Below are 25547 nucleotides of genomic sequence, written 5' to 3'. Positions count from 1 at the left end.
GGTATCTATATGCAAAATAAATAAAAAGAACTTCAATCAATACACTGCACCATACAAAAAAATGATCTCAAATGAATCAGAGACTTAAATGTAAAACTTAAATCTATAAAACTCCTAGATAAAACATCGAAAAAAATCTTTGTACATAGACTTAGGGAGATATATTAGGTATTACACCAACAGCATAATCCATAAAAGAACAAATTGGATTTTATTAAAATTAAAAACTTCTGCTCTTGAAAAGACTGTTCGGGGATGAAAAGACAGACCACTAGTTGGGAAAAAATCTTTGCAAAATATAAACTTGTAACCAGAATACATAAAGAATTCTCAAAACTCGATAATAAGAAAACAATAAAATAAAAACACAGGCAAAAGTTAGAAGACACTTCACCAAAGAAGATACACAAATGCCAAATAAGCATGAAAAGATGCTCAATATCAGTAATCATTAGGAAAATGCAAATTAAAGCCATAATGATATTAGAATTATTGAAATAAAAATATTAACTAAATATTGACAAGGATGTAGCAGAACACACTATCATACACTGCTGGTGGTAGTGTAAAATAATACCATCATTTTTGAAAAGTTAAACAGATATATATCATACAGTCAAGCCACTCCATTCTTAGAAATTTTTACTCAAGAGAAAAGAGGATATATGTCTACAGCAAGACTCAAAAAGAATATTCATAGCAGCTTTCTTTATATAAACCAAAGCAGGAAATAACACAAATGTCCTTCAAATGTGGTATATCTATGCAATAGAGTATTATTCAACATTTAAAGGGAATGAACTATTAATCCAACAAAATGGATGAACCTCGAAATAATTATGAGTAAAAGACGACAGAAAAGCATACATACTGTATGATTCCATTTACACGAAATTCTAGAAAATGCAAACTAATCTAAAGTGCCAGAAAGCAGATCAGTAGTTGCCTAGAAGAAACAAGGGGTTTTACAAAGAGAAATAAGGAAACTTTTAAGTGTATTGAACAGGTTCACTGTCTTGATGTATACATGTATGTGCTAACATGTGACCAAACTTACCAATGATACACTTTAAATATGTGCAGTTTACTGTATGCCAATTACACCTCAATAAAGGTAGTAAAAAATATATAAAAATTTTAAAGATGTTATTATCAAGATATATTGTATTCAAAGACATAAAACAAAACTTAACACATAAAAAATGTGCTAAGGCATACCTCTCCATTTACTTGCATCTTCTATTTTTTTATCATTGTTTTGTAGTTTTTGCATACCATACACATTATGCACATATTGTTAGTTTTATATGCATGTATTCCTTTGTGTTTGGTGCTATTGTTAATGCTATTTTTAAAATGTTTTATTTCCAATTGTTCAAACTCACATTTTTAAATCCCAGGAATGGTTTTTCTGTAGATTTTTATGAGATTTTCTACAGAGATAACCATGTTGTCGGAAAACAGTGACAGTTTTATTTCTTTTACTGTTTTTCACTGGGTAGGATTTCCAGTAAATGTTGAATAGGAATGATATGAGTGGATTGTTTGCTTTAGTCCTGATTTTCTCTATTGTTTCCTGTTTTCTTATTTTTTATACAATAAAGAAACACTTGTAAATCATATAGATGAGGGGTTTTAGTACTTTAATGACTACCTATATATATATAAAAGGCTAATATGCCAAGTGTCTGACCATCCGACCAGTCACTATGACGCACACTGACCACCAGGGGGAAGACGCTCAATGCAGGAGCTGCCGTGACTCGCACTGGCCACTTACAGAGAAACGGCACCGTGGACCTAGCGCCGACAAAGTAACACTCGGCTTCCCCCAAGTGGGACCCAGGCCCCACCACCACCCTGGAGCGACACCCCACCAAATCACGGCCAACACTGCCGAGACTGCATGGCACAAAATGCAGCCCACAGCCCAGCCCAGCCCAGAAATGGTGGCTGTGGGCTCCAGGTAATGACATCACATAGCAACGCCAGGTTTCCTCTCCCTAGCAACTAGCCTCCTTGGAATATCTTCATCCTAGGAACACAACTTGCTTTATAGCCAGGTGGAAACATTTTACACTTCAACCAAATGTCTGTGAAGCGTTTTCCCGTGCCTCATCTCATTTGATCCTCATAGAAGTCCTGGAGTAGGTAGATGGGAGACTCGGTGGAATCCTCTTTTCATTAGCCAGAAAACGGAGATTTAGAAAGCTTAGAAACTTGACCCGGCTAAAAAGAAGTAAGATATGGTGGACCTTGAAAATGACTGCAGGTTTTCTCACTGCACAGAATATAGTCAAACACTGCTGCAGTTAAATATTTTACCCTTTGTTCTCCCTGTGTGATCTACAATAATAATCTGGTTTGTGTTGATATTAATTGCTGTGTTGCTGACAATTACCTGAAAGAGAAGCTGGGGTGCTTCACTGGGCTGGAAAAAGTTTAGTTAAATCAGAAAGCAGGTCTAATTAAGCAAGTTTATCTATATATATAAAGCTCTCACTGGTGCCAATCGTATACGTGTGTTTTAATCTGTCATTGTCAATCGTGAATTTGGTTGACACTTCTATTATAAAAAAAGGGTGAATAGCGATATTAAAATATTTCTTCTAATTAATTTCCTTTCATTGTGCACGAATCCGTGTACCGGGTCACTAGTATGGAGAGGGTGACACTTCATGCATGTAATGAAGGGTATTAGAGAGGGGTGCTTTGTAAGATAAGAGCAGGGTTTTATAATTGGCTCTCTTTAGAATCCTATGTATTTTATACATTTAAAATACATTAAATCTTGTAAAATACCAATAAAACATTATTCTAAGAAATTGTTCATAGGCTTCCGGAGACTACTATTAGGTGTCCATGACAAATAAAAGGATAAAAATACCACCCTAGCTGGTTTATTCAGTGTTTCGAGCATTGGCCCTCGAACTGAACGATCACAGGTTCAATTCTGGTCAAAACATGTACCTTTGTTGCAGACTCAATCCCTGACCCCAGTCAGGGTGCGTGCGGGAGGCAACCAATCGATATGTCTCTCTCACATCAACAGTTCTCTCTCTCTGTCTCTCTCCCTGTCCCTTTCATTTTCTCTAAAAATATCCTTGGGTGAGAATTAACAGGAAAAAAAAGAGGTTAAAAATCCATGCTGTAAATTACCCTGCTCTTATCTTACAAAGCACCCCTCTCTAATACCCTTCATTACATGCATGAAGTGTCACCCTCTCCATGATTATACAGTTGACACCCAGAACAGAGAAATGCATAGCTTTTTTTAAAGCAATAATCATAATTGTTTATGCTTACTAGATAGTATCTTATATAATAAAAGCCTAATATGCAAATCGACCAAATGGCAGAACGACCAGTCGGCGGGGGGCGGGGCTGGTGAGTCAGCCAAGGTGGGTGTCAGCAGGCAGAGGGAGGAAATGATGATGGGGGGCAGCAGCAGAGGAGTGATGTGGGGCAGAGCCAGCCCCTTGCCAGCCGGCCCCATCCCCCAATCAGCCCACAGGTCACCTCCTGCAGAGGGAGGCCACCAGCAGTGGCAGCAGCAAGGCGATGGGGGTCAGGGCCGGAGCTGTCCCCTAGTGGTCAGTGTGCTCCCACAGGGGGAGCACCACTCAGCCACAAGCTGGGCGGAAGGCTTAGGCCCGTCAGTTGGACATCTCCTGAGGCCTCCCAGACTGCAAGAAGGCGCAGGCCGGGCTGAGGGACTCCCCCGCCCCCACAAGTGCACGAATTTTCATGCACCGGGCCTCTAGTAGTCCATATAAAATTAAATGTATCAAATAAACATTCCATCTAACCACCTATATAGAGAGACCTTAAGTTAAATACTACAATGTCAAATTAAATATACTTTCTGAAACTACAATGGGAAAAGCCTGAAAATATCAATCTACCTTATTCCCAAATAAAAAAAGTTTAATGAAAACATCTGAAAAATGATCTTAAGTTGCTAAAAACATGTGGAGAATATGAAGTTTACTTTTTGTCTTCTCAATCCTATACTGTGCACACATTGCAGTATCTTGTTTACTCATTTAAAAAGTGAAAAACAGAGGATATCAAATAATGAGTGGATAAAAAAAAACTGTGGAACATTTACAATGTAATACCATTCATCTGTAAAAGGGAAGGAAATCTTACCTTTTGTAACAGCATGAATGGACCTGGAAAGTATTATGCTAATTGAAATAAGCCAGTCAAAGAAGACAAATACCATATTATTTCACTTACATGTGGAATCTAATGAACAAAATAAACTAACAAACAAAATAGAAACAGACTCAGATACAGAGAACAGATTGACAGTTGTCAGAGGAGTGGGGTTGGGGGGCTGTGTGAAAAAAGTAAAAAGATTAAACCAAAAAACAAACAACAACAAAATGAACTTATAGACACAGACAACAGTAAGGTGATTACCAGAGGGAAAGGAGACTTCAGGGCGAAGTAGAAGAGGATGAAGGGGGAGGAGATAAATAGTAATGGAAGAATATTTGACTTTGGGTGATGAACACACAATATATACATGATGTATTATAGAATTGTACACTTGAAACCTATAAAATTTTATTAACCAATTTCACCCCAATCAGTCCAATAAAAACTTTTAAAAAGTAAAAAAACAAACAAAAAAAAAACAAACAAACAGAGAATTTCCAATGATTCCTTGGGTTAAATGACAGAAAAGTATAAACCAAGTGATATACAGTAGTCATTTAAACAACAGAAACACCCAAACAGTTGGAAGTGAGAGCATCTAAACTACAAGAGCTACAAATTCAACTAATAACAACCAAAAATTTAAGAAGTTTAAAAATCAAAAAATTCTACGGTCTGAAGATGATCTGGTGAAAATAGACATCTACTTCCTATCAATAAAAAATACTAGTTTAAAAATATTTTCAGTAGAAATATACCTTATTTCATAACAAAAATCAAGGGACAAACAGAATTTGCTTTTCTGTATTTCCTATCATTTAAAGACAAAATGAAATGTAGCCACACAATTACATTCATTCAATTTCAACTTAACAGTATTTCATTTTTATACATATAATTACCATAATTTTAAAAAACTTTAACAAAAATATAATACATTCAATCGATACCAGTTTTTTATGTCTCTACCAACATCTTGAAAATTTTATTATAAGCACTCAAATTACAACACTTTAGATAATATTTTCTGATTACAGGATCATTATGTACTCATCACAGGAAACTTGTAAAATATAAAAGAAAACAGAATTCCCTATAATCTTACCAATTATAAATAAGCATTGTAATAATTTTATTTCTTTTATGGGAAGTATCTTATATATTAATAAAAATGCTACTAATCAATATTAGACCCTTACTTTGAGCTACTTAGCTAAGAGCTTTAAAAATACTATTTTATTTTATCCTTACAACAACCCTGCTTTTGGTGAATATTTCCATTTTACAGATATGTCAACAAGAATTTAAAGAGGTTAAGAAACATGCCTAAGGCCACAGAGATAAGTGGTACAGCTGAATCCAGCATTTTAGATCATTATCCTATGCCACCATCAATATATACATGCACAGAATGCTGTATTCTACTCCACTCTCAAGTAATTTTAGATGGTTATTTAATATTAACAGCATGTGAGCATACCATAATTTAATTAATCACTCCTCTACTGGATCAGATTATTTTTGTATAGTATTCAGGATAGAATGACTCATTCAATACAAAAAAATAAAAACAGATAAATGCAAGACTTGTTTGTCTACATCTAAATTTATATTAAAATATATAATTCAACTTACTCTTTTACTGAGACAAATAACTGGCCACATACTGCAACCTAATGTGCAGCAGCAACAAAGGCAGCCACAAAGTAGCCAACGTACATTAACAGGAAGGTTCTTCTTAAGACAACTGTTAACTCTGTTGATGCTGGCTTTAAATTCTTCAGGAGCTACCTAAAGAAAAAAATTTAAGAAATAACAACACTGCAATATTAATGTCAATAAACATGCATCATTATAAATCTTATTCCTAATTTGTTAGGAAAAGACTTTAATTTTGAGGTGTATAAATAATATCTAAATAATTAACAGACACTCACTTTTCCAGTTAATGAAGAAGGGAATTCTGATTCAAATTTGTTGCTCAGTCCAAATCTATTTTAAAAAGGAGAAAAATGTTATTGCATGTCATTGCTGCACAAAATATACCATTTAACTTAATCAAGGGTCAAGTAAATAGCAGCTTCATATACAGAATAACCACGGAAGATTGAGACACAAAAACATTCTAATCAGCAATTTATGAAATGTAACAAGCAATTTAAGCAGCTGAATCAAAACTTTTGTATAATAAGAGGCTGTGAATAACTTGTTTGGGGTTATCTTTGTGAAACAAATATTATGTAATGAAAAACAACACAATGTTTAAATGTTCAAATTTGTCAAAATTATGAAGGTTCTTCCAACTAAGTAACAAAGCTAAAATCTCTATTAATTACTCTTTAGGTCAAGAGTATTTGTTAACACTCAATATTAGCAGTAACATGTCTAAAGATGCAAACTGATTAGTTAACACTTTCTGAGATCTACACTATTACAGCCAGAGAATGCAAAAATACCTAGAACAATGTGGTAGCTGGCCTGGCTATTTAAGCTTTCAAATTTTAAGACATTTGCTATCCTTACCCGCAAAGAAATGAAACCTAAGTAGTGCATTTTAATATCCTTAAGTGTTTAAATGTCTGAAAAGATCATGAGAATTGACTGGGCACATGATTACTTCTTCACGTTATTAGATAAAAATAAAATAAATATTAAGACACATTGGCAATAGCAGATCACCCTGGAAATAATATTGAGATTCTTCAATATGATCATTTTTGTTAGACCCTGAATTCATTGAGATAATTGACACATAAAATTATATTAATTTAAGGTGTACAACACAATGGTTTGATACATGTGTGTATTATTAAATGATTACCAAGTGAATTTAGTTAATATCTATCACTTCACATAGTTACAAAAAATTTTTTTCCTATGATGAGAACCTTTAAGATTCACTGTCTTAACAATCCTTAAATAGACAATACTGTACGTAGGGTAGCTGGCGCTGGTAAGAGGGAACCCTTGAGATTCTGTATTAAACAGCTGGCTAGAGTAGGAATTTCTTATTCAACCATCTAGTAGAGCTGGACAGGGAAATCAAATGAATAAGATGAGCTGTGTGAAGGCAATAAGAAATGATGGAGCCTAGCTGTGGGGAGGGGAAAAGAGAGGAGGGAAAAGGGAGAGAGATCAGATCCAGCGGATTAATGTCAATCTAGAAAGCAGACCCACTTTTGACAGACTGTATGATTTTCTTGTTCCAAGAGGAGGTGGAAAACCAGATTTCTATGCACTTTCCCATCTCTAAAACACTGTGCAAGTCAATTAAAAAACTTATGTGGGTCAGGCTGTGGTTTGTATCATGATCTAGACTTCCCTACCTGTGAACAGTGGGTTCTGAGACCATTTCTTTATCATCTTAAGTACTTTCATATACTATTTAATAGCAGCATTGAAATAAAATTAATCTATCTTTAAAAATAATGGATACTATTTACAAAAAAAGATTACAACACAATTACCTAGGTCCAAGCCCAAGTTCTTTTCACACTAAACATAAACTGGCAACCATTACTGTTTAATGTAATTCTGGCACTAATGCCATTCTCTTTCTAAGCTTGGACGATTGAGCTAAACCTATTTTCTGTCTATGTAGGGGCCTCAGAGCAATGTGATTCTACTGGAAAAAGCCTCCAGATAACCCTCTTCCAATCTTAAAGATCCTCCCAGGAGGAAGAGGTGTGAAGAGCTTGCTGATAGTTCTCAGTGAGGTCTCTACCATAATGTACTTCCTTTTCATCTATTCCCTTTAAGGAAACATTCAACAAATGTTTGCGTATTCAACCTTCTTAATATAAACTTCCTTCTCTTACATGATTTCCCTCGGTCTGGAGGTTTTCTCCTTCAATTGATGGTTTCCATTTCAACCAGGTTTATTATTGCAATTAATTAACCATCTCCTTCCAACTGGTCTTTGACATTTTTTAGAAAAGCAACAACCAGATACCTCCAAGTCTCCCAAAGAAAAAGGTCCTCCTTACATCCCCAGTGATTAAATGTTTAAAGCAGAGAATACCTATAATTTGCTAGTTAATATGCTAAGTTGGAGAGAGCAGTCCAGTATGAGTTTAAACCCTAATTTCCTTTCTTTCCAGAGCCTGGATACTTCCCTCATTGGATGAGTGGCTGAATGTTGATGCTTTGCCCAGGGAGCACTATGAGCTAACTGCCCTGCTGTTCCTGCAAGCAGAGCTTTAAGCCAGGCCAGTAGTTAGTTATTTTTACAAGTTAAGAACTGGTAATTTCAAGAACATTCTTTTGGCACTCAGTTCCTTTTCTCACACATTTTGTTAAGTTGTATCTTAAGAACAGATAGTAATTCTTCCTCTTCCTTCATCCACCCCCAAAGTAATGTCCCAGGAAAGATGAACAGGAACATGATTCACACTAGAAGGGAGTGTTCAACTTTTCCAGCAACCATTAATTCGATTTGGTGCTGATAACTGTCCATTCTCCCTTGCTTGTGTTTCCACCAGCTAAACAAGAATACCTGAAAGAACGGTCAAGAAAATGCTGCTGTTGGTGGCCTTAGAGTCTCCCCAACAAATTCCAACAGCAATTTGCTTTCCCTTTTAAAAATTTCTAAACAAGAGAATATTCAAGTGAAATACTTCATGACTACAGGAAGAATAGGCAATGATAATCAGGTACCCTTTCCTCATCTCCATTTGAAATATAGTACTCTGCTGCAGGGGTATTTAAATGTTTGGTGTCAGTACCGCTTTGCTTTTTTAAATTCTTGAGGACCTCAATGACCTTTGAAATTTATGTGGTTTACATTTATTGATATTTTGGATTAGACATTAGAATTAAGACATCGAAAACATTTTAAAATTTTATTCATAAATTTTATATAGCCCATTATATGCTAACAAAAATAACACTTTTATGCAAAATACCTGTTTTTCAACACAAAAATCTTTAGTGAGAAAAGTATGTGACATTTTCACATATCTTTTTAACATCTGACAATGAAACACAGCTGGATTCTCACCTCTCTTTCTGCATTCAATCTGTGATATGCTCTTTTGGTTGATGTTGATGAAGAAAATTGGGCCTCGCCAGATATGTCATTGAAAAATATATTTACTACACCAAAACCTAACAGATGGCATTCTCTTATGGTTTTGCAAGAAGGACGCTGAAAGTCTATCAATGAAATTTTTTTAAATTTAATAAATCTTTATTGTTCAGATTATTACAATAGTTTCTCCTTTTTTTCCCCCCAAAGCTCCCCTCCACCCGGTTCCCACCCCACCCTCTGCCCTTACCTCCCCCCACACTGTCCTCATCCATAGGTGTACAATTTTTATCCAGTCTCTTCCTGCACCCCCCATACCCCTTTCCCCCTGAGAATTATGAGTCCACTCCCTTTCTATGCCCCTGATTCTATTATATTCACCAGTTTATTCTGTTCCTCAGATTTTTAATTCACTTGATTTTTGGGTTCACTTGTTGATAGATATGTATTTGTTGTTCATAATTTTTACCTTTACTTTTTTCTTCTTCCTCCTCTTCTTAAAGAATACCTTTTAGCATTTCATATAATACTGGTTTGGTGGTGATGAACTCCTTTAGCTTTTTCTTATCTGTGAAGCTCTTTAACTGACCTTCCATTCTGAATGATAGCTTTGCTGGGTAGAATAATCTTGGTTGCAGGTTTTTGCTATTCATCACTTTGAATATTTCTTGCCACTCCCTTCTGGCATGCATAGTTTCTGTTAAGAAATCAGCTGACAATCGTATGGGTGCTCCCTTGTAGGTAATTAACTGTTTTTCTCTTGCTGCTTTTAATATTTTCTCTTTGTCTTTTGCTCTTGGCATTTTAATTATGATGTGTCTTGGTGTGGTCCTCTTTAGATTCCTTTTGTTTGGAGTTCTCTGCGCTTCCTGGACTTGTAAGTCTATTTCTTTCACCAGGTGGGGGAAGTTTTCAGTCATTATTTCTTCAAATAGGTTTTCAGTATCTTGCTCTCTCTCTTCTTCTGGTACCCCCATAATTCGGATGTTGGTACGCTTGAAGTTGTCCCTGAGGCTTCTTACACTATCTTCAACTTTTTGGATTCTTTTTTCTTTTCCAGTTGAGTGTTTTTGCTTCTTTGTATTTCAAATCTTTGACTTGATTCTTGCGTTTCTGAAGTCTGCTGTTGGGTCTCTGTATAATATTTTTTATTTCAGTCAGTGTATGTTTAATTTCTAGTTGGTCCTTTTTCATATCCTTGAGGGTCTGGCTAAATTTATCGGCCTTTTCTAGGAGATTCTTGAAAAACCTTATGACTGTGGTTTTTAATTCTATATCCAGTTGTTTATTTTCCTCCATTTCTTTCTATTGTGATCTGTTACTTTGTCTCCGCATTTTCGCTGCTTCCCTGAGTTGGTAGGGTAGCTCTGTATGCTAGGTTTCCTATATGGCCCAGTGGGTCAGCCTCCCCAGTCATCTGAGGTAGACACTCTTGGTGCACAACTTTGTGGTCTGTGTGTACAGCCTTGTTGTAGTTAAGTCCTGATTGTTGTTGGTATCACTGGGAGGAATTGACCTCCAGTCCAATTGGCTATGTGTATCAGCTGTGTCTATGCCGGGAGACCTGTGCTGGACATAGCCTTATAGGACCAGACTTGCAAAATTGCAAAAGCCTCTGTGCTTAGCTTGGATGGGGCGGAGTCTCAGAGCTACACAGAAGGTCTTGGCTTCCCGTCAGCCCTGCCCTTGCGCGCGCGCCTTCAGACCTCTGCTTTCCGTGCTCCCGAGTTTCCGCCTGATAGTCCAGATTCCCCCAGGCTCGCCTGGAATTGGGGTTCAGTGCAGTCGGAACTGGGGTTCAGTGCAGTTGGGGGCTTCCTTCCCTCTCCTGCCAGAGAATGCCAGCCAGGCACTCAGCCGCCCTTCCTCTCCACGCGTGCGTCTCTCCCTACCTCAGTCCTTTGCAGTTCTGATTCTCCGTGTGCTTTCCTCTTTCCTTCTAGTTGTAGAATTTCCACTCAGCCAGCTTTCCTGTGGTTCTGGGTGATGTCCGTTCTGTCTTTTAGTTGTAGTTTTGAAATTGTTGTGGGAGGTAGCAGTTTAGGTGCTTCCCTATGCCGCCATCTTGGTTTCTCTCATCAATGAACTTTTAATACTCTGCTAAAATTTAAAATCTATTGGCATATATTTTGAATGAATTTTTTTTTTTTACCCAGACCTGATTTTGTAGCTTCATTCGTCAAATGCTGACATACTTTATGATACAGGAATCATCACATTCATTAATATGATCACTGACCTCATCAGAAAGGTCTTTACATATTGGGAAGCTGTCCAGCTCACAGTGGCAGATACAAATTTTCCAAAATTCGAATTTTCCTCTGAAAAGTTGAAATTTTATTATTGACAACAAATGCTACAAGTTGTTTTCCTTGAAATAACAGTCTTGCTTTATTTTAAAAAAAGGGGCGGGGGGGGCTGAATGTTATCCAGCACTATATAAACAAAAGAAAAAATAAGCTACCACCCATACCTTAAAAACTGACTTTAAACCATATTAATAGATGGCTTTTTTTCCCTAGATTTGAGTGTTACTAGTGGACATAAATAATGGCTATGAATTGTAATAGGTATCCTTGGTATATAAAAGCAATAAAGGCAGAAGGAAAAATACAGGGAAAAGTGGATGAAGAAAAGTAGAAGAAAAGAGGGAGATAATAAATAAATAAAAAGGAAGTTTGGATTGGCCAACTGCTACCAACAACTGTGTTATTTATTATCCAATACCTATTAATTACCAATCTCTTAGACGGTATGAAAGAAAATGACGTGCTATAACTACATCTATTATTATTGCCTAAAAGACCTTTTCTTGAATCATGGGTAAAATATTCATGACTGCCCTAGCTGATTTGGCTCAGTGGATAGAGCCTCGGCCTGTGGACTGAACGGTCCCAGGTTCGATTCCAGTCAAGGGCACATGCCTGGGTTGCAGGCTCGATCCCCAGTGGAGGGCGAGCAGGAGGCAGCCAATCAATGATTCTCTCTCATCATTGATGTTTCTATCTCTCCATCTCCCTTCCTCTCTGAAATCAATAAAAATATATTTTTAAAAAAATACTCATGACCTTGGAATTGATAAAATACATAAACTATTTTCAAAGGATGGCAATATGACAGAGATAAAATGCATTAAACTTAATCTATTTTACTCTTACCTATTACAAGTTCACAAGTCTACTAGTATTCCCAGAAAAGAGAAGTCTTTGAAATCACAACTATTAAACACCTTTTATGTAACACTTCATGATTACAAGGTCCTACAAAAAAAGACTTACCTCACTTTAAAAAAATTTTTTTAAAGAAAGCATGCACAAGGCAACTTTTTTACTTTTATATAACTTGAGGTAATTTTGAAAGTTCATGCAATATACAGAGGTACTATAACTTCACACCTAAATCTAAGTGTCATTTTGAAAGAGGCTTGTTTTACCCATATCCTACCTACTGCCATTTCACAGTCACCTGGTTCCTACAATCTGTAGCCATAACTCAAAGTGTAAGCCACTCCAATCTGATCCCCTGCACGTTCATCTTCATCCAATTCAGAATCTCCTTTTCCTGATAGATCCTTCCTCTTCCGAACTCCTTTTAATATTTAACCTGTTTTATCTCCTACCTAGTTACCTCCTTGTATCTCTTAAAAGTTCTTTTTTCACTTTAACCAAAAATCTTGTTGAAATGACACTTTCCTTAGAAATCCTCAATTATAGCTCATTCCCTGGAGTCCACCTTCTAGACTCTATCTCCCATGTTCCCATAATACTTGATTATATTCTCTCTTATACATCTTTATCATATTTTACTATAATTATGTTAACAAGCCTAACTTCCTACTCTGATAAACACTGAGTTGTTTATGGGTAGGTATGGTACTGAAATTGTCTTTATACCTCAAATATCTGGCCCAATGTCAGACATAAATATTCAATATTTGCTGAATAAATCTATCAATTTTCAAACTAGAAAAAATGTCCAATTTCACTAATTCCTCATTGTAGTCTTCCACACCATTGTTTCTCTTCCTCTAATGCCCATGAATCCTGATTTATACCACATTGTTCCAAGTCTCAACTGTCATTTTCAGACTTCCAGGTCACTCCCTCTGTGCTGGGGGCACACAAGACCAACCTCAGGTTCAATGATTGATTAGGACTCACAGGATTCAGCATATAGTTGCACTCATAGCTAGATTTATTACAGCAAAAGGAGACAAAGCAAAAGCATCAAAAGGAAAAGACACATGGGATGATGGACACAGACTGGGGGGCAGGGGAGGAGGGCATGTACTGGGGAGTGGGGACAGCTGGGGGAGAGGTCAATGGGGGGAAAAGGAAAGTTATGTAATACTTTTAACAATAAACAAATAAATAACAACAACAACAACAAAAATACATTACAGATAAAATAAAATAAAAGATACACTGGGGTGAAGTACAGAGAAAACCAGAAGCAAGCTTGCAAGAGTCTCTTCTCAGTGAAGACACTGAGGATGTGCTTAATTCCTCCACTACAGTAAGCCCTCAATTTTATGGACCTACGTTTAACGAACTTCAGATTTAATGAACAAAATTTCTGGTCCATATGTCATATGTGGAAATTAACACCCTGTTAATTTTTAAATTCTCTTAACAAGATTTGTTTATAATTAACAGGTTATTTTTTTGTTATTGCTTCACTGTTATTTTTAACAAATGTTAGTAAATAGGTCATATGTTGGAAAAAACACTGTAGTAATTTCACCAACATAAATATTACATAGTCTACATGTAAAATCCAAGAGTTATAAACAATGTTGGGTGAATGATTAGCACGTGATCACACCACATTTCACATGGTAATTGGTTCTGTCATGTGCTGTGACTTCTACAGCAGTTTCAACTCATGTAGACTGTTTCTAAGTGTGCTAAGCCACGCCCCAGCCATGTGCATCTGTTTACTCACTGTGACTAGTGAATGTACATTTATTAGTCCTATTCAGTATAAATTAAAAATTACAGTAATATACATAGAAAACTTTTCTGTGAAATTAAACTTTTCATACATACTTAATTTTAATTACACAAACCTGTTTACATAAGTAAAAACACATAAACAAAAAAACCCACATAAACTAACTAATTTGTCAATTTTTTAACATACACATTCAGAAAACCTACTTTATTATATATATAATAGGCTTTCAGCTTTAACGGACACCCCCTTGTCTGAATTAGTCCATTATATCAAGGTTTACTATAAGTAGCTTTGACAATATGTATATAATATTGTCTACCCAGAAAGCTTATTACTCAGTGTTTTGGTCACATGGGCACCCTCTCCTTAGCATGTACCAAAATTCCAGACTCCCAGAATGAAACCAGGTGTTCAATATACACCACACTGTACAGGTTAGGCATAGTAAGCCATTCTTATAAATTCTGGGAATACTGAGAACTCTCCTAAACTCCAAATTCCCAGACACAAGCCAAGAGCCAACACTGCAAGCAAGCCTTTCTAAGAATAGCAGTCTCAAGCCTGCTATGTTAAAACTCTTTCTGCCCACCTTCACACTCTAAGGACATAGACATCCATGTCAATTTTTGTTTCTACCATGACACTCATCTTCATTCTAATTAGTTCAATATTCAGCACCAGAACTAAGTGGTCATCTGACTTCACCTATTCTAAGGAAATGCACCTCTATTTAATTCAGCAACCTTTTTCACCATGAAATAGTCTGTATATTGTCATCACTTGGAACTGTATCTAAAATTCTGAACTGTAAAATTCCCCTCTTACCACTACCATCAATCATTTAATTTCTCCCACCCTTACCAAATTTGTTTCTTCATCTCTGGCTGTATCCTACTGCTTACCACTCCTCCTTGCTTTTCCACTCTATACCAGCTCCCTTATGACTCCCTTCCTTCCTGTCTGCCAGAACTATACAATCGTTTTGACCATACTCCAACAAACACCCTTTATTTTCTGCATCTCTAGAATGTCTCATCAATCCAATTCAATTGAAATTTCTACTTTAATTCCCATTGCCTGGGGCTACAAGAGAAAAATCACATGTTATAAATATATTATCTAACTTCAGTTAGGTTAACATTATAATAACCTTTATTCATTCCTAATCAACTCCCTTTTCCATACTCCACAGTTGTTGTTTCTCTATTGCTCAACCTTATACTCACAACTCACATTTTTTTGCAGATAACCATAGTCCTTAATTCCAATCAGAGAAAAAAAGACCATTGAACATAAACTACTTTGCCTCTCACCCTTTCATTTTTTAGATTTACCTATGTCTTCAGTATCTTTACCATCTTTCTGAATAGAGGCAAGCCAAAGCTAGCCATTTACTCCTAGTTGCAACTCCTCCAGTCTCCTCTGCAATCCATTGTATTTCTCCCTCTCTTCTGGCTCCTTATACACAGCCTACAAACCTGCATAAGTCTACCAAGCCTGAGAATCTGAACACCTATTTTCTTCTCCCTTAAATATATAATGGCAACCTTTTCTTTTCCTTCCTCATCCAATTTCCTGCAAGAGTCCTCTACATTCATTATCTTTATCTCACCTCCCATTCATTATTCAAACTACTAGTCAGGCTTAAAGCAACATTACTGATGAGTCTGCTCTCAACAACTGAAAACAGTTCTTTTCAGCAAGTTCCCCTTCATACACCATGCTTTCTCCTAGCAAAGAGCTTGAGTATCAGAGTGGGGAATGTCTTACAGACATAGAAAACAGCAGCTCCTTTGTTATGTGTTTCATTTCTGCTAAAGCCTTTTTTTTTTAATTCTAGGTCAACCAAAGTAATACTGTCAGATAAAGTTTTATAAGACCATCTTATTTTATTAAATGGGTAAGACAGCATCATATCCATTATGCACCTTTAAGTTTAACATTTTTAAATCTGGTAAGAAGAATTTACTTTTTTTTTAAAATATATTTTATTGATTTTTTACAGAGAGAGAGAGGGATAGAGAGCTAGAAACATCGATGAGAGAGAAACATCTATCAGCTGCCTCTTGCACACCCCCTACTGGGGATGTGCCCGCAACCAAGGTACATGCCCTTGACCAGAATCGAACCTGGCACCTTTCAGTCCGAAGGCCGAAGCTCTATCCACTGAGCCAAACCGGTTTTGGCAGAATTTACTTTTTTTTACGTCAAAGTACAATTAGCCCTGGATAGAATTGGAAAGGCCAAGTTTCAGCTTTAAAATGATGACTTGATATGCTTGAAAGAAGAGCAATGGGGTAGGAAGCTGAACTCCCTTCAAACCTAATAACCTAACATTAATCCAAAAGGCTGGAAGTAGCATTTAATTTTGAAAAATGTGATTCAAGGTGGCATCTTAATTCAGTTATCTCCAAAGACTAATAAAAAAATAAAACAAAAAAAGATTTTATGTTGGTAAGAAAATCTTAGGATGAAAAATATTATGTCCTGTCAGTGAAACTATAAATTATTAAAATCATTCCAATAATCAATTTGGCATTAATAGTATTTATACTTTTGTCATAGTTGATTTCCCTTTTAGGAATCTAACCTAAAAATAATCTGGAATGTAAATAAAAATATATGCATAAACAAGTTCCCTGAAATGATAAAGAAACAAACATCATGTTAATGTTAAGTAAATTATAGTATCTCAATATAACAGAGTATTAGACAATTATTAAAAATGTGAAAAGTACATATATTGTTAAATAAAAAGAAAACACAAAACCAGCCAGGTTTCAGGTTTGATGGATGTTTTTCTTTCTCTCTTCCTCCCTCTCCCCTCTTCTCTCACCTGGCTGGTTTGGCTCAGTGGTTGAGCGTCCACCCGTGAACCAGGAGGTCATGGTTCGATTCCCAATCAGGGCACATGGCCAGGTTGCAGGTTACCTGCAGGCTTGGTCCCTAGTAGGGAGCATGTAGGAGGCAGCTAATCGATAATTCTCTCTCATCTTTGATGTTTCTTTCTCTCTCCCCTCTCCCTTCCTCTCTGAAATCAATTTCTCTCTCTCCCTCTCCCTTCCTCTCTGAAATCAATAAAAATATATTAAAAGATAAAATCAGCAAAACATATCCTCGGATGAGGATTAAAAAAAAAACTTACAAAATTAGTCTTCAAGGATACAATTAGATAGTAGTCTATAAAGAATAGTCATACCCTTTGACCCAGAAACAACGGCACAGATATGTTATTGAAGAATCAAGTATTCTGCACTGTTATTTTGGTAAGGGAGTATTAAAGACATTTTACCTTATTTGTTTTCTTAAAGTAGAATGTTTTTTCAGCAGATGTATAGTAAGTAGTTGCTAAGTAAATACTTTAAATGTATTTTTATAGTATACATCACTTCTTTTTTCTATTTGAATGTTTTACTTGATATTAACTAGGTATCCTATGTAATAAAGAGGGGATATGCTAATTGACCATCACTCCATCACAAAGATGGCTGCACCACAGCTGAGGCCAAGTTCCCATAAGGAGCCTTAACGAGCAATCAGCAGGGACCTGAGGCTACACCCACACCCACCCCCGCCCTCGCCCCCGCCCCTGTGGGGCTTGACAAGGGACCTCAGGCTGCGCCCCCTGCCCTGGCATCAGGCTGGGGGAACCTCAGACCGCGGCCCCAGCTCCGGCACTAGGTCAGGGGACCTCAAGGTGTGTGTTTCCCATCCCGGTGCTGGGCTAGGGGACCTCAGGCTGCTCCCCCCGCCCCAGCACCAGGCTGGGGGACCTCAGGCCGTGCCCCCAACCAGGTGAGGCTTGACAGGGGACTTCAAGCCATGCCCCCCACTCCGGCACCAGGCCGGGGACCTCAGACCGCACCCCCCCACCCCAGCACCAGGCCAGGGGACCTGAGGCTGCGCCCCCCTACCTGGCTGGGCTTGACAGGGAACCTCAAGGTGCAACCCCAGTGCTGGGTTGGGGGAACTTAGGCCGCGCCCCCCCCACCAGGTAGGGCTTGACAGGAGACTTCAGGTCGCGCCCCCCACCCCAGCACCAAGCTGGGGGACCTCAAACTGTACCCCCTGCTCGGCGGGGCTTGACGGGGGACCTCAGGCCGCGCCCCCCGCCCCAGCACTGGGCAAGGGGACCTGAGGCTGCGCCCCCCTGCCTAGCTAGGCTTGGTAGGGGACCTCAGCCATGCCCCCCACACAGCGGGGCTTGACAGGGGACCTCAGGCCATGCCCCCCATGCAGCAGGGCTTGATGGGGGACCTGAGGCTGCACCCCCTCCCGGTGCTGGGCTGGGGGACCTCAGGCCACACCCCCATCCTGGCACCAGGGGACCTGAGGCTATGCCCCCTGCCCGGCAGGGCTTGACAAGGGTGGGACTGGCCGGGTCTGGATCTAGCCCAATTGGCGGGGGAGGGGGGGGCGGCCAGGTCTGGGTCTCATGCAATTTTGAGGCGCATGTGGGTAGGCGGGGGCTTGACTCTGGATCCTGTGGTGCGCCCCAGACTCTGACAGGAGGAAGATTTTCATATACATTTTACTAATTTTCTTTCATCTCTGACACTTCTATTATAGAGAAAGGGCAAGTAGCAATATTAAATTATTTCCTCTAATTAATCCCCTTTTAATGTGCACAAATTTCGTGCACTGGGCCACTAGTTTTATTATAAGTAAACGGGAGTCTGGGGTTCACCAGTCAATAGTTTACTGAATGTATTTCAACCTTTTCTGTAGCTCAAGCCCAGTCCTTTTTACTTGCATTTTTATTTCTTCTACTAGAGGCCCGGTGCATGAAAATTCATGCACTGGAGGGGGGGTCCCTCAGCCCGGCCTCCTTCCTCTCACAGTCCGGGAGCCCTCGGGCGGGAGGCGACCTGGTGATCAGGGGAAGGCAACGTCCCATCACACCTCTGCTGCTGCCACTGCCAGCAGCGCAAGCCTCTGCCAGCCCTGGTTACCTGAGCCTCGGGCAGCCCTGGGCGGCTGGGCAGCTGCCATCCGAGGCTTGCCTGCACCTTGGGCCGACCCTGGGCGGCTGGGGGTGCTGAGGGGACTGGGGGACTCAGAAGGCAGGCGTGTGGAGCAGCTGGGCCCGCCTTAGGGCAGGCCCGGCCTTGTCGTGCGCCTGCCGCCCGATGGGGCTGAGGGGACTGGGCACCGCCATCTTGTGGCTGTGGGCGCCGCCATCTTTGAGGGCGTGGCAGTCAATTAGCATATCCCCTCCTTACTGGCTGTGGGTGCCGCCATCTTTGAGGGCAGGGTAGTCAATTAGCATATTCCCTCCTTATTGGCTGTGGGTGCCGCCAACTTTGTGATGGCGTGAGGGTCAATTAGCATATTCCCTCTTTATTAGATAGGATGTTCCTTGTATGCCTCATATTATCGTGTTAGAATTCACTAATGCATCATTATTTTGAATTAAAATATATTTTGAATTAATGGTGAGTTTTGCCTTTTAAATGCAGAACTGTCAAGAATCTGACTGTTTCAATGTGTTTTGTTCTGTGATTATTTTTCTCACCTCCTAAATTTCGATGTTATTTTAACAGTGGGTTTTCAAACAATAGAAATGTATTACAGTTGTATTAATCATAATAAATCAATATGAAAGAATATTATACAGTTCAAAACAATATGTAGTATAGAATAACTGTTACTCTGAGTGCCTGACTAGCAGCTAGCTCCCTATGCTCTAGCAAATTAAAACACAAATGGGCATCTGCTTTAAGAACAGCTAATCCCTGGGCTGGCTAGCAGCATATGGGATGGCAGGTCCAACAGACCTACCCAACTTTCACATTAGCTAACTCAATCTGACACTCTTTCTTGAGTTATCTGAAAGTAAGAGACAATTGTTGGTAACATAAAATTTAACTGAAGCCAAGATACTGTAAAGCCACAAATAAGTAGCAATTAAGATTAAGCTGAAGCCAATAGTAAGCAAAAACTATGAGATAGAGGGAAAAAGTGCTCTGCCAGTTTATGTTGCAACAGCAGAAGCTAAAATTGAAAGTCAGGTAAGTCACTGTGACAGACTACTAGACCAGGGAGCAAAGGACACGCACTGCCGAGAAAAATGACAAATAATTTCATCACCAGAGCTGTACTATATCCAAAACAATAATATTCCAGTCTCCTTGAAGCCTGGATGACAAAGCTTCCTGTTTTCCTTAGTCTCCATGAATTCTTACAATAAACTTCCACTGCTTAAGGCCCCTTGGTAGTTCTATTGTTTGAAATCTAATAGACCCTAATATTTCATACTTTTAAAGAACCCATAATAATACTGGCATATATTCCCAAAATGTTAAAACGGAAAATGTAGAATACAAAATACCTTATAAGCATGGTCTCAATTATTTTAATATTTATATACACAGAGAAAAACAGAAAAAGATAATCCATTAAAATGTTAACAGTGGTTAACCCTAGCCAATATTATGGGTGATACTGCATTTTTAACATTTTCATATTTTCTATAATAGCATATATTATTATTTTAAGATAAAGATTTCTAGGGGAAAAATTGAATAAGGACTAGGAATAAATACACTAATATATTAAATGATTGTTGCCTCTTGGTGATTATAGATGGTTTATTTTCTGCTTCACTGGGAAGTACTACCACCAAATTTTTAAATAATTATTATGTTTTTCATTATAATTAGGAAAAAGATTAAACCTGAAGGAAAGATAGAAAATTAAAGGGTCTTTCTTTTTAGTTTTAAGTCAGATTAAGAAAATATGTGTGCACAGTGGAACCTCAGTTCTTGAACTTAATTCATTCCAGAAGGCTGTTCAAAAACCAAATCTTTTTTGTTTTGTTTTTATTGTTAATCCTCATCCAAGGATATTTTCCCCCCTGATTTTTTATAGAGTGGAAGGAAGGAAGAGAGAGAGAGAAACATCAATGTGTAAGAGATACATCCACTGGTTGCCTCCACATGGAGGATCGAACCTGCAACCCAGGTACATGCCCACGACCCTTCAGTGTACAGGCCAATGCTCTAACCACTGAACACACTAGCCAGGGCCCAGATTATTTTTTCCCATTAGAAATACTGTAAATTGAATTAATCTGTTCCAGACCCCCAAATGAATCCGTTTTAACCCTTCTTATATACAGTATATGTCTAATGTACTATTTAATCTATAAACACTTTAAAAACAAAAAGGACATGAAATGTAAATGAAAATTTAATAAAAAAATAAATGTACAGTAAAAATATTTAATAATGATAAGCAGCAACAAAAGCAAAAATCATGAAAATATTGACAGCACAATTTCCTGAGATGTTAACATGAAGTTTAGTAACCTGATTCATACTTGAGCATTCTCTGACGCATGACTGGTCATACAGGTATCAGCATAAAAGGGTTGTCAGGTTGAGAAGCGAACTATTTGAGACATTATAGATGGAGACATTCTAGAACAGAGGTTTCACTGTAATTGACATGTCTAGGTTTCAAGATAATTCTACTTGTTCTAAAGTATATTTTAGAGGTGTGTTAATTTTACCTTTTCATTTCTAAATTTATCTTTATTGTTTAAAGTATTATAGATGTCCCCCTTTTCCCCCCATTAGCTGCCTCCTCCCTCCTCCTGTCCCTCCTCCCCCAGGCCTTCACCACACTATTGTTTGTGTCCATGGGTTATGCATAGTTCTTTGGTTAATCTCTTCCTGCCTCCCCCACTTCCCTCTGAGATTGGTAAGGATTTTTAAAGTTTATTTAAATATATATTAAGTATATTGTAAAGAATTTAGAAATTAAAGAGAAAAAATTCTAATTCCACAACAGTAGAATCTCAGAATCTGAGAGCTAAAAAGGGTCTTTAGTCTGAATATTGCATTTTAGATGAAGAAATTGATGCATAATAGGCAAGTAACTTGGGTTTCATACTAATATGTAGGATCGAGGCTAGAGCTCTCTTGAACCCAATAAAGCCCAGGGCAATTTCTACTATAAAACAATGCCTCTAATAACTTTCTTTGTAAGCATAGAAAATGTTTATCTCCTTGAACTAGAAACTTTATAGAGAAAATTTCTGAGAATTGAAGGAAAAAACTTTCTCCAACAAACAGAAATTATAAAATTTAGACTAATACATAACAAATACTAGGTGTACTGGTTAATAATGGCAGATTTTGTAATCAAAGAAAACACGATAATTTCAAGAGAAACATCAAAAGTGCTTTATTCAAAGTAATGTCCATCACTAGCTACACATGCCCCCATCTTTCAGGTAATTTGTGGATATCATCCCAATAGAACTTTTCTTATTTTGAGGCAAACCATTCAGAGACCCAATTTTCCACTTCTTCGTATGTTCTGAAGTGCTGCTCAGAAAGTGCGTGTGCCATCGACAGGAACAAATGGCAATCTGAAGGAGCAAGTTCTGGTGAATACAACAGTGGGTTAATACTTCCCAGGCAAGATCTTTTAACGTGTCTTTAACTGGATTTGAAGTGTGTGATGGTGCGTCATCATGAAGCAAAATTACTTTGCCGTGTATTCTGGCACATTCTGGTCATTTCACGATCAAAACGTGGTTCAAAATGATTATTTGTTGTCGGTAGCGATCAGTATTAACAGCTTCACCTGGTTTCAGAAGCTCATAATACACCACACCTTCCTGATCCCACCAAATGCAGAGCACTATCTTCTTTCCGAAACAATTTGGCCTTGCAGTCGATGTTGATGGTTGACCTGGATCAACCCATAATTTTGTGCATTTGGGATTCTCAAAATAAATCCATTTTCATCACCAGTCACAATTCGATGCAAAAAAGACTTTCTTTCGTGCCGTTGAAGCAACATTTAACTGACTTTTCAGTTTTCTATTTGTCTTTCGTTCAGTTGATGTGACACCCATTTTCCTTCCTTTAAAATCTTTCCCATTGCTTGTAAATGATCGGAAATTGTTTGCTGAACAACGTTTAAATCTTTCTGCAAGTTGTTTTTGAGTTTGACATGCATCTTTATCCAATAATGCTTGTAACTGTTGATCTTCAAACTTTTTCGGTTGACCTAGACCAGTGATGGGCAACCTTTTGAGCTTGGTGTGTCAAACTTCGCCAAAAAACTGAGCATAACTTGGGTAGTGTGTCACTTTGAGGAAAAAAACATTATTTCGCAAATGTTTCATCCTCGGCATGCAGCCGCCTCTGCAGCCGCGTGTCATCAGAAATGGCTACGCGTGTCAGTGCTGACACGCGTGTCATAGGTTCGCCATCACTGACCTAGATGTTGTCTTTCACATTGAAATCATCACTTTTAAAGCGTTTAAACCAGTGTGCGCAAGTATCTTGAGGTAGATGGAGCATGTTCACCATAAGCTTCCCAAAGTATACGATAACTTTTTCTTCAGAATAAAGTAATGAGTTAAAACTTCCCGCAAATGCTTTTTTGGCACCAAATTTGACATTTTTAAGTGTAAAAATATCTATGATGTTAACACCTTCAGCAAATTTCACATATGAAGTTTTGATGCTTGTTGTCAATACAACCAAATAGCATACATATCAAATCGCATATATATCAACATATGTGTAATTCCATCTATTGAAAAAAATCCGCATTAACCAGTACACCTAGTACATTGTCATATGGATCTAGAAAAAAATATTTTTGAGCTTTTCACATTTGTACCTAAAATCCCAAAATACATAGAATTTTGTTATAAATGTGTTGACAAATAATACAGAGCACATGAGTTTGTTGCTTTCAGTCCTTGAATTTTTTAAAAAAGCAATTAAGCAAACAGATTCTGGAGGCAGACTATCTGGAATGTAATTTTGACACTGCCATTCACTAGATGTGTCACTTTGAGCAAGTTAGCTACCTTTTCTGAGCCTCAGTTTCCCTATTTATACACCAGGGATAACACCTGGCCTAAGTCATTAAATGAGTTCATATACATAAAAAGCACCAACAGTGCATGGCATAAACCCTCACTATATATATAAAAGGTTAATATGCTAAGTGTCCTTCTGCCCGTCCCACCGGTAGCTATGATGCGCACTGACCACCAGGGAGCAGACGCTCAATGCAGGAGCTGCCAAGAAGCAGTGATTTGGCAGCAGAGGTTCTCAGGGAACGCACCCCAAAACCAGAGAGGAGGGAGCTCGATTCCTCGCAGGGCCACGCGATTCCACCACTGGACATGGGTAATGTTGTTGCTGGGGCACTGTTGGTCCAAATCTGGTTACTGCACACTTGCATTTGTGTTCCACACCCTGTACAATAGCAACTTTGCAGAGTGCCCTCTCACACTCCCACTCCAGGACCTCTTTGGGGATGTTGGAGAGCCGGTTTCGGCCTGATCCCCGCAGGCCAGGCCGAGGGACCCCACCTGTCAGAGGGACCCCGCTCACTCCGCAGATGCCAGAGAGGGACCATGAAATGTTGGCTCCAGGGCATGTCTGTCCCATCTTGCCCAGTCCACCCTGCCAGCCACCTTCTAATTAATTTCCTTTCAATGTGCACGAATCCATGCACCAGGTCACTAGTATGTTATAACTGCTTTTATAACATAACATAAATGTTTGCTGTGTTTTTATTATGGTTATTATACTTCTAATAAAGTGGGCAATATTATCATTTAATATCCACTATAGATAACTTGATAAATTAGAGAATGTCTAGATCTCAGTGACTTCATAAATACCATCTTCAAGTAATTTAGCAAACAGAATAGCCAATGATCATATTGGCTAATGATAACTGTCAAAGATTTTTCCAACTTTTTGCCAACCTCTTCAAGGTCAGGGGGTAGTGTACAGGAAATAAGGTACACGAAGAGGTGCTGGGTTCAGGAAAGCCAGGCAATAATAAAGCATTAGCAAATATGGGCAAGCAACGTGGGTCAGGAATCCAGGCAGGTGAAACCAAGGTTGAAAAGCACAAAGCAATTACTGTGGTGAGATGAAAGAGCAGCACAAAGGAGAGACAGCATGCTCGAATTCTAATCCTGGTTCAGATATCAACTAGGTATATTGTATTAGGAGAGCAAATCTCCTTTGTGGTTTTATTTGCCTCAGGTAAAACAACTGGCCTGTTAGGGTCATAGACGGCCCAAAGGTCAAATACTATCCCCAAGTTCTCAAGAAAACATTAGCAAGGGTTTACTGGATTGACATTTTATAGGTGGACAGCTGCTGTAAAGCAGGAAGAAAGTTTTAAAACTTTATTCTTGTCAAAAAAATTTGAGTTTTTCTCTTTGCAAATCTGTGCCCTTTATCAAGTCCAGTACACTCCTGTTCTGACAGATAAGCACTATGAAAAAAGAAAAAGGTAGCACAGAATAAGGAGTAGGTAAATTTTAATTTTAAAAAGAGAGGCGGGTAGGACTCATTAAGAATATAACTGAAAGATTTAAAGAAGATAAAGGAGCTGGCATTGG

At 38.2% G+C, this 25547-nt stretch overlaps 1 protein-coding gene across 2 annotated transcripts in view; it reads right to left on the bottom strand.

Moving 5' to 3' along the window:
• Positions 1 to 25547, bottom strand: part of CHIC2 (cysteine rich hydrophobic domain 2) — a 64377-nt gene that overhangs the window by 26523 nt on the left and 12307 nt on the right. Inside the window, exons 2-3 of one of the 2 annotated variants that reach the window (XM_079778440.1) lie at positions 6105 to 6159; positions 5887 to 5958 (exon numbers count right to left, since the gene is read on the bottom strand). In XM_079778440.1, coding sequence (XP_079634566.1) covers positions 5887 to 5958; positions 6105 to 6159 — 127 coding nt within the window. Of the gene's footprint in view, positions 1 to 5802; positions 5959 to 6104; positions 6160 to 25547 lie in introns of both variants that reach the window. The other variant, XM_079778439.1, reaches the window with a different exon arrangement.

Source organism: Cnephaeus nilssonii (genome assembly GCF_951640355.1).
Source record: "Cnephaeus nilssonii genome assembly, chromosome: 1".
NCBI lineage: Eukaryota > Metazoa > Chordata > Mammalia > Chiroptera > Vespertilionidae > Cnephaeus > Cnephaeus nilssonii.
This window is presented reverse-complemented; position numbering and strand designations above follow the sequence as displayed.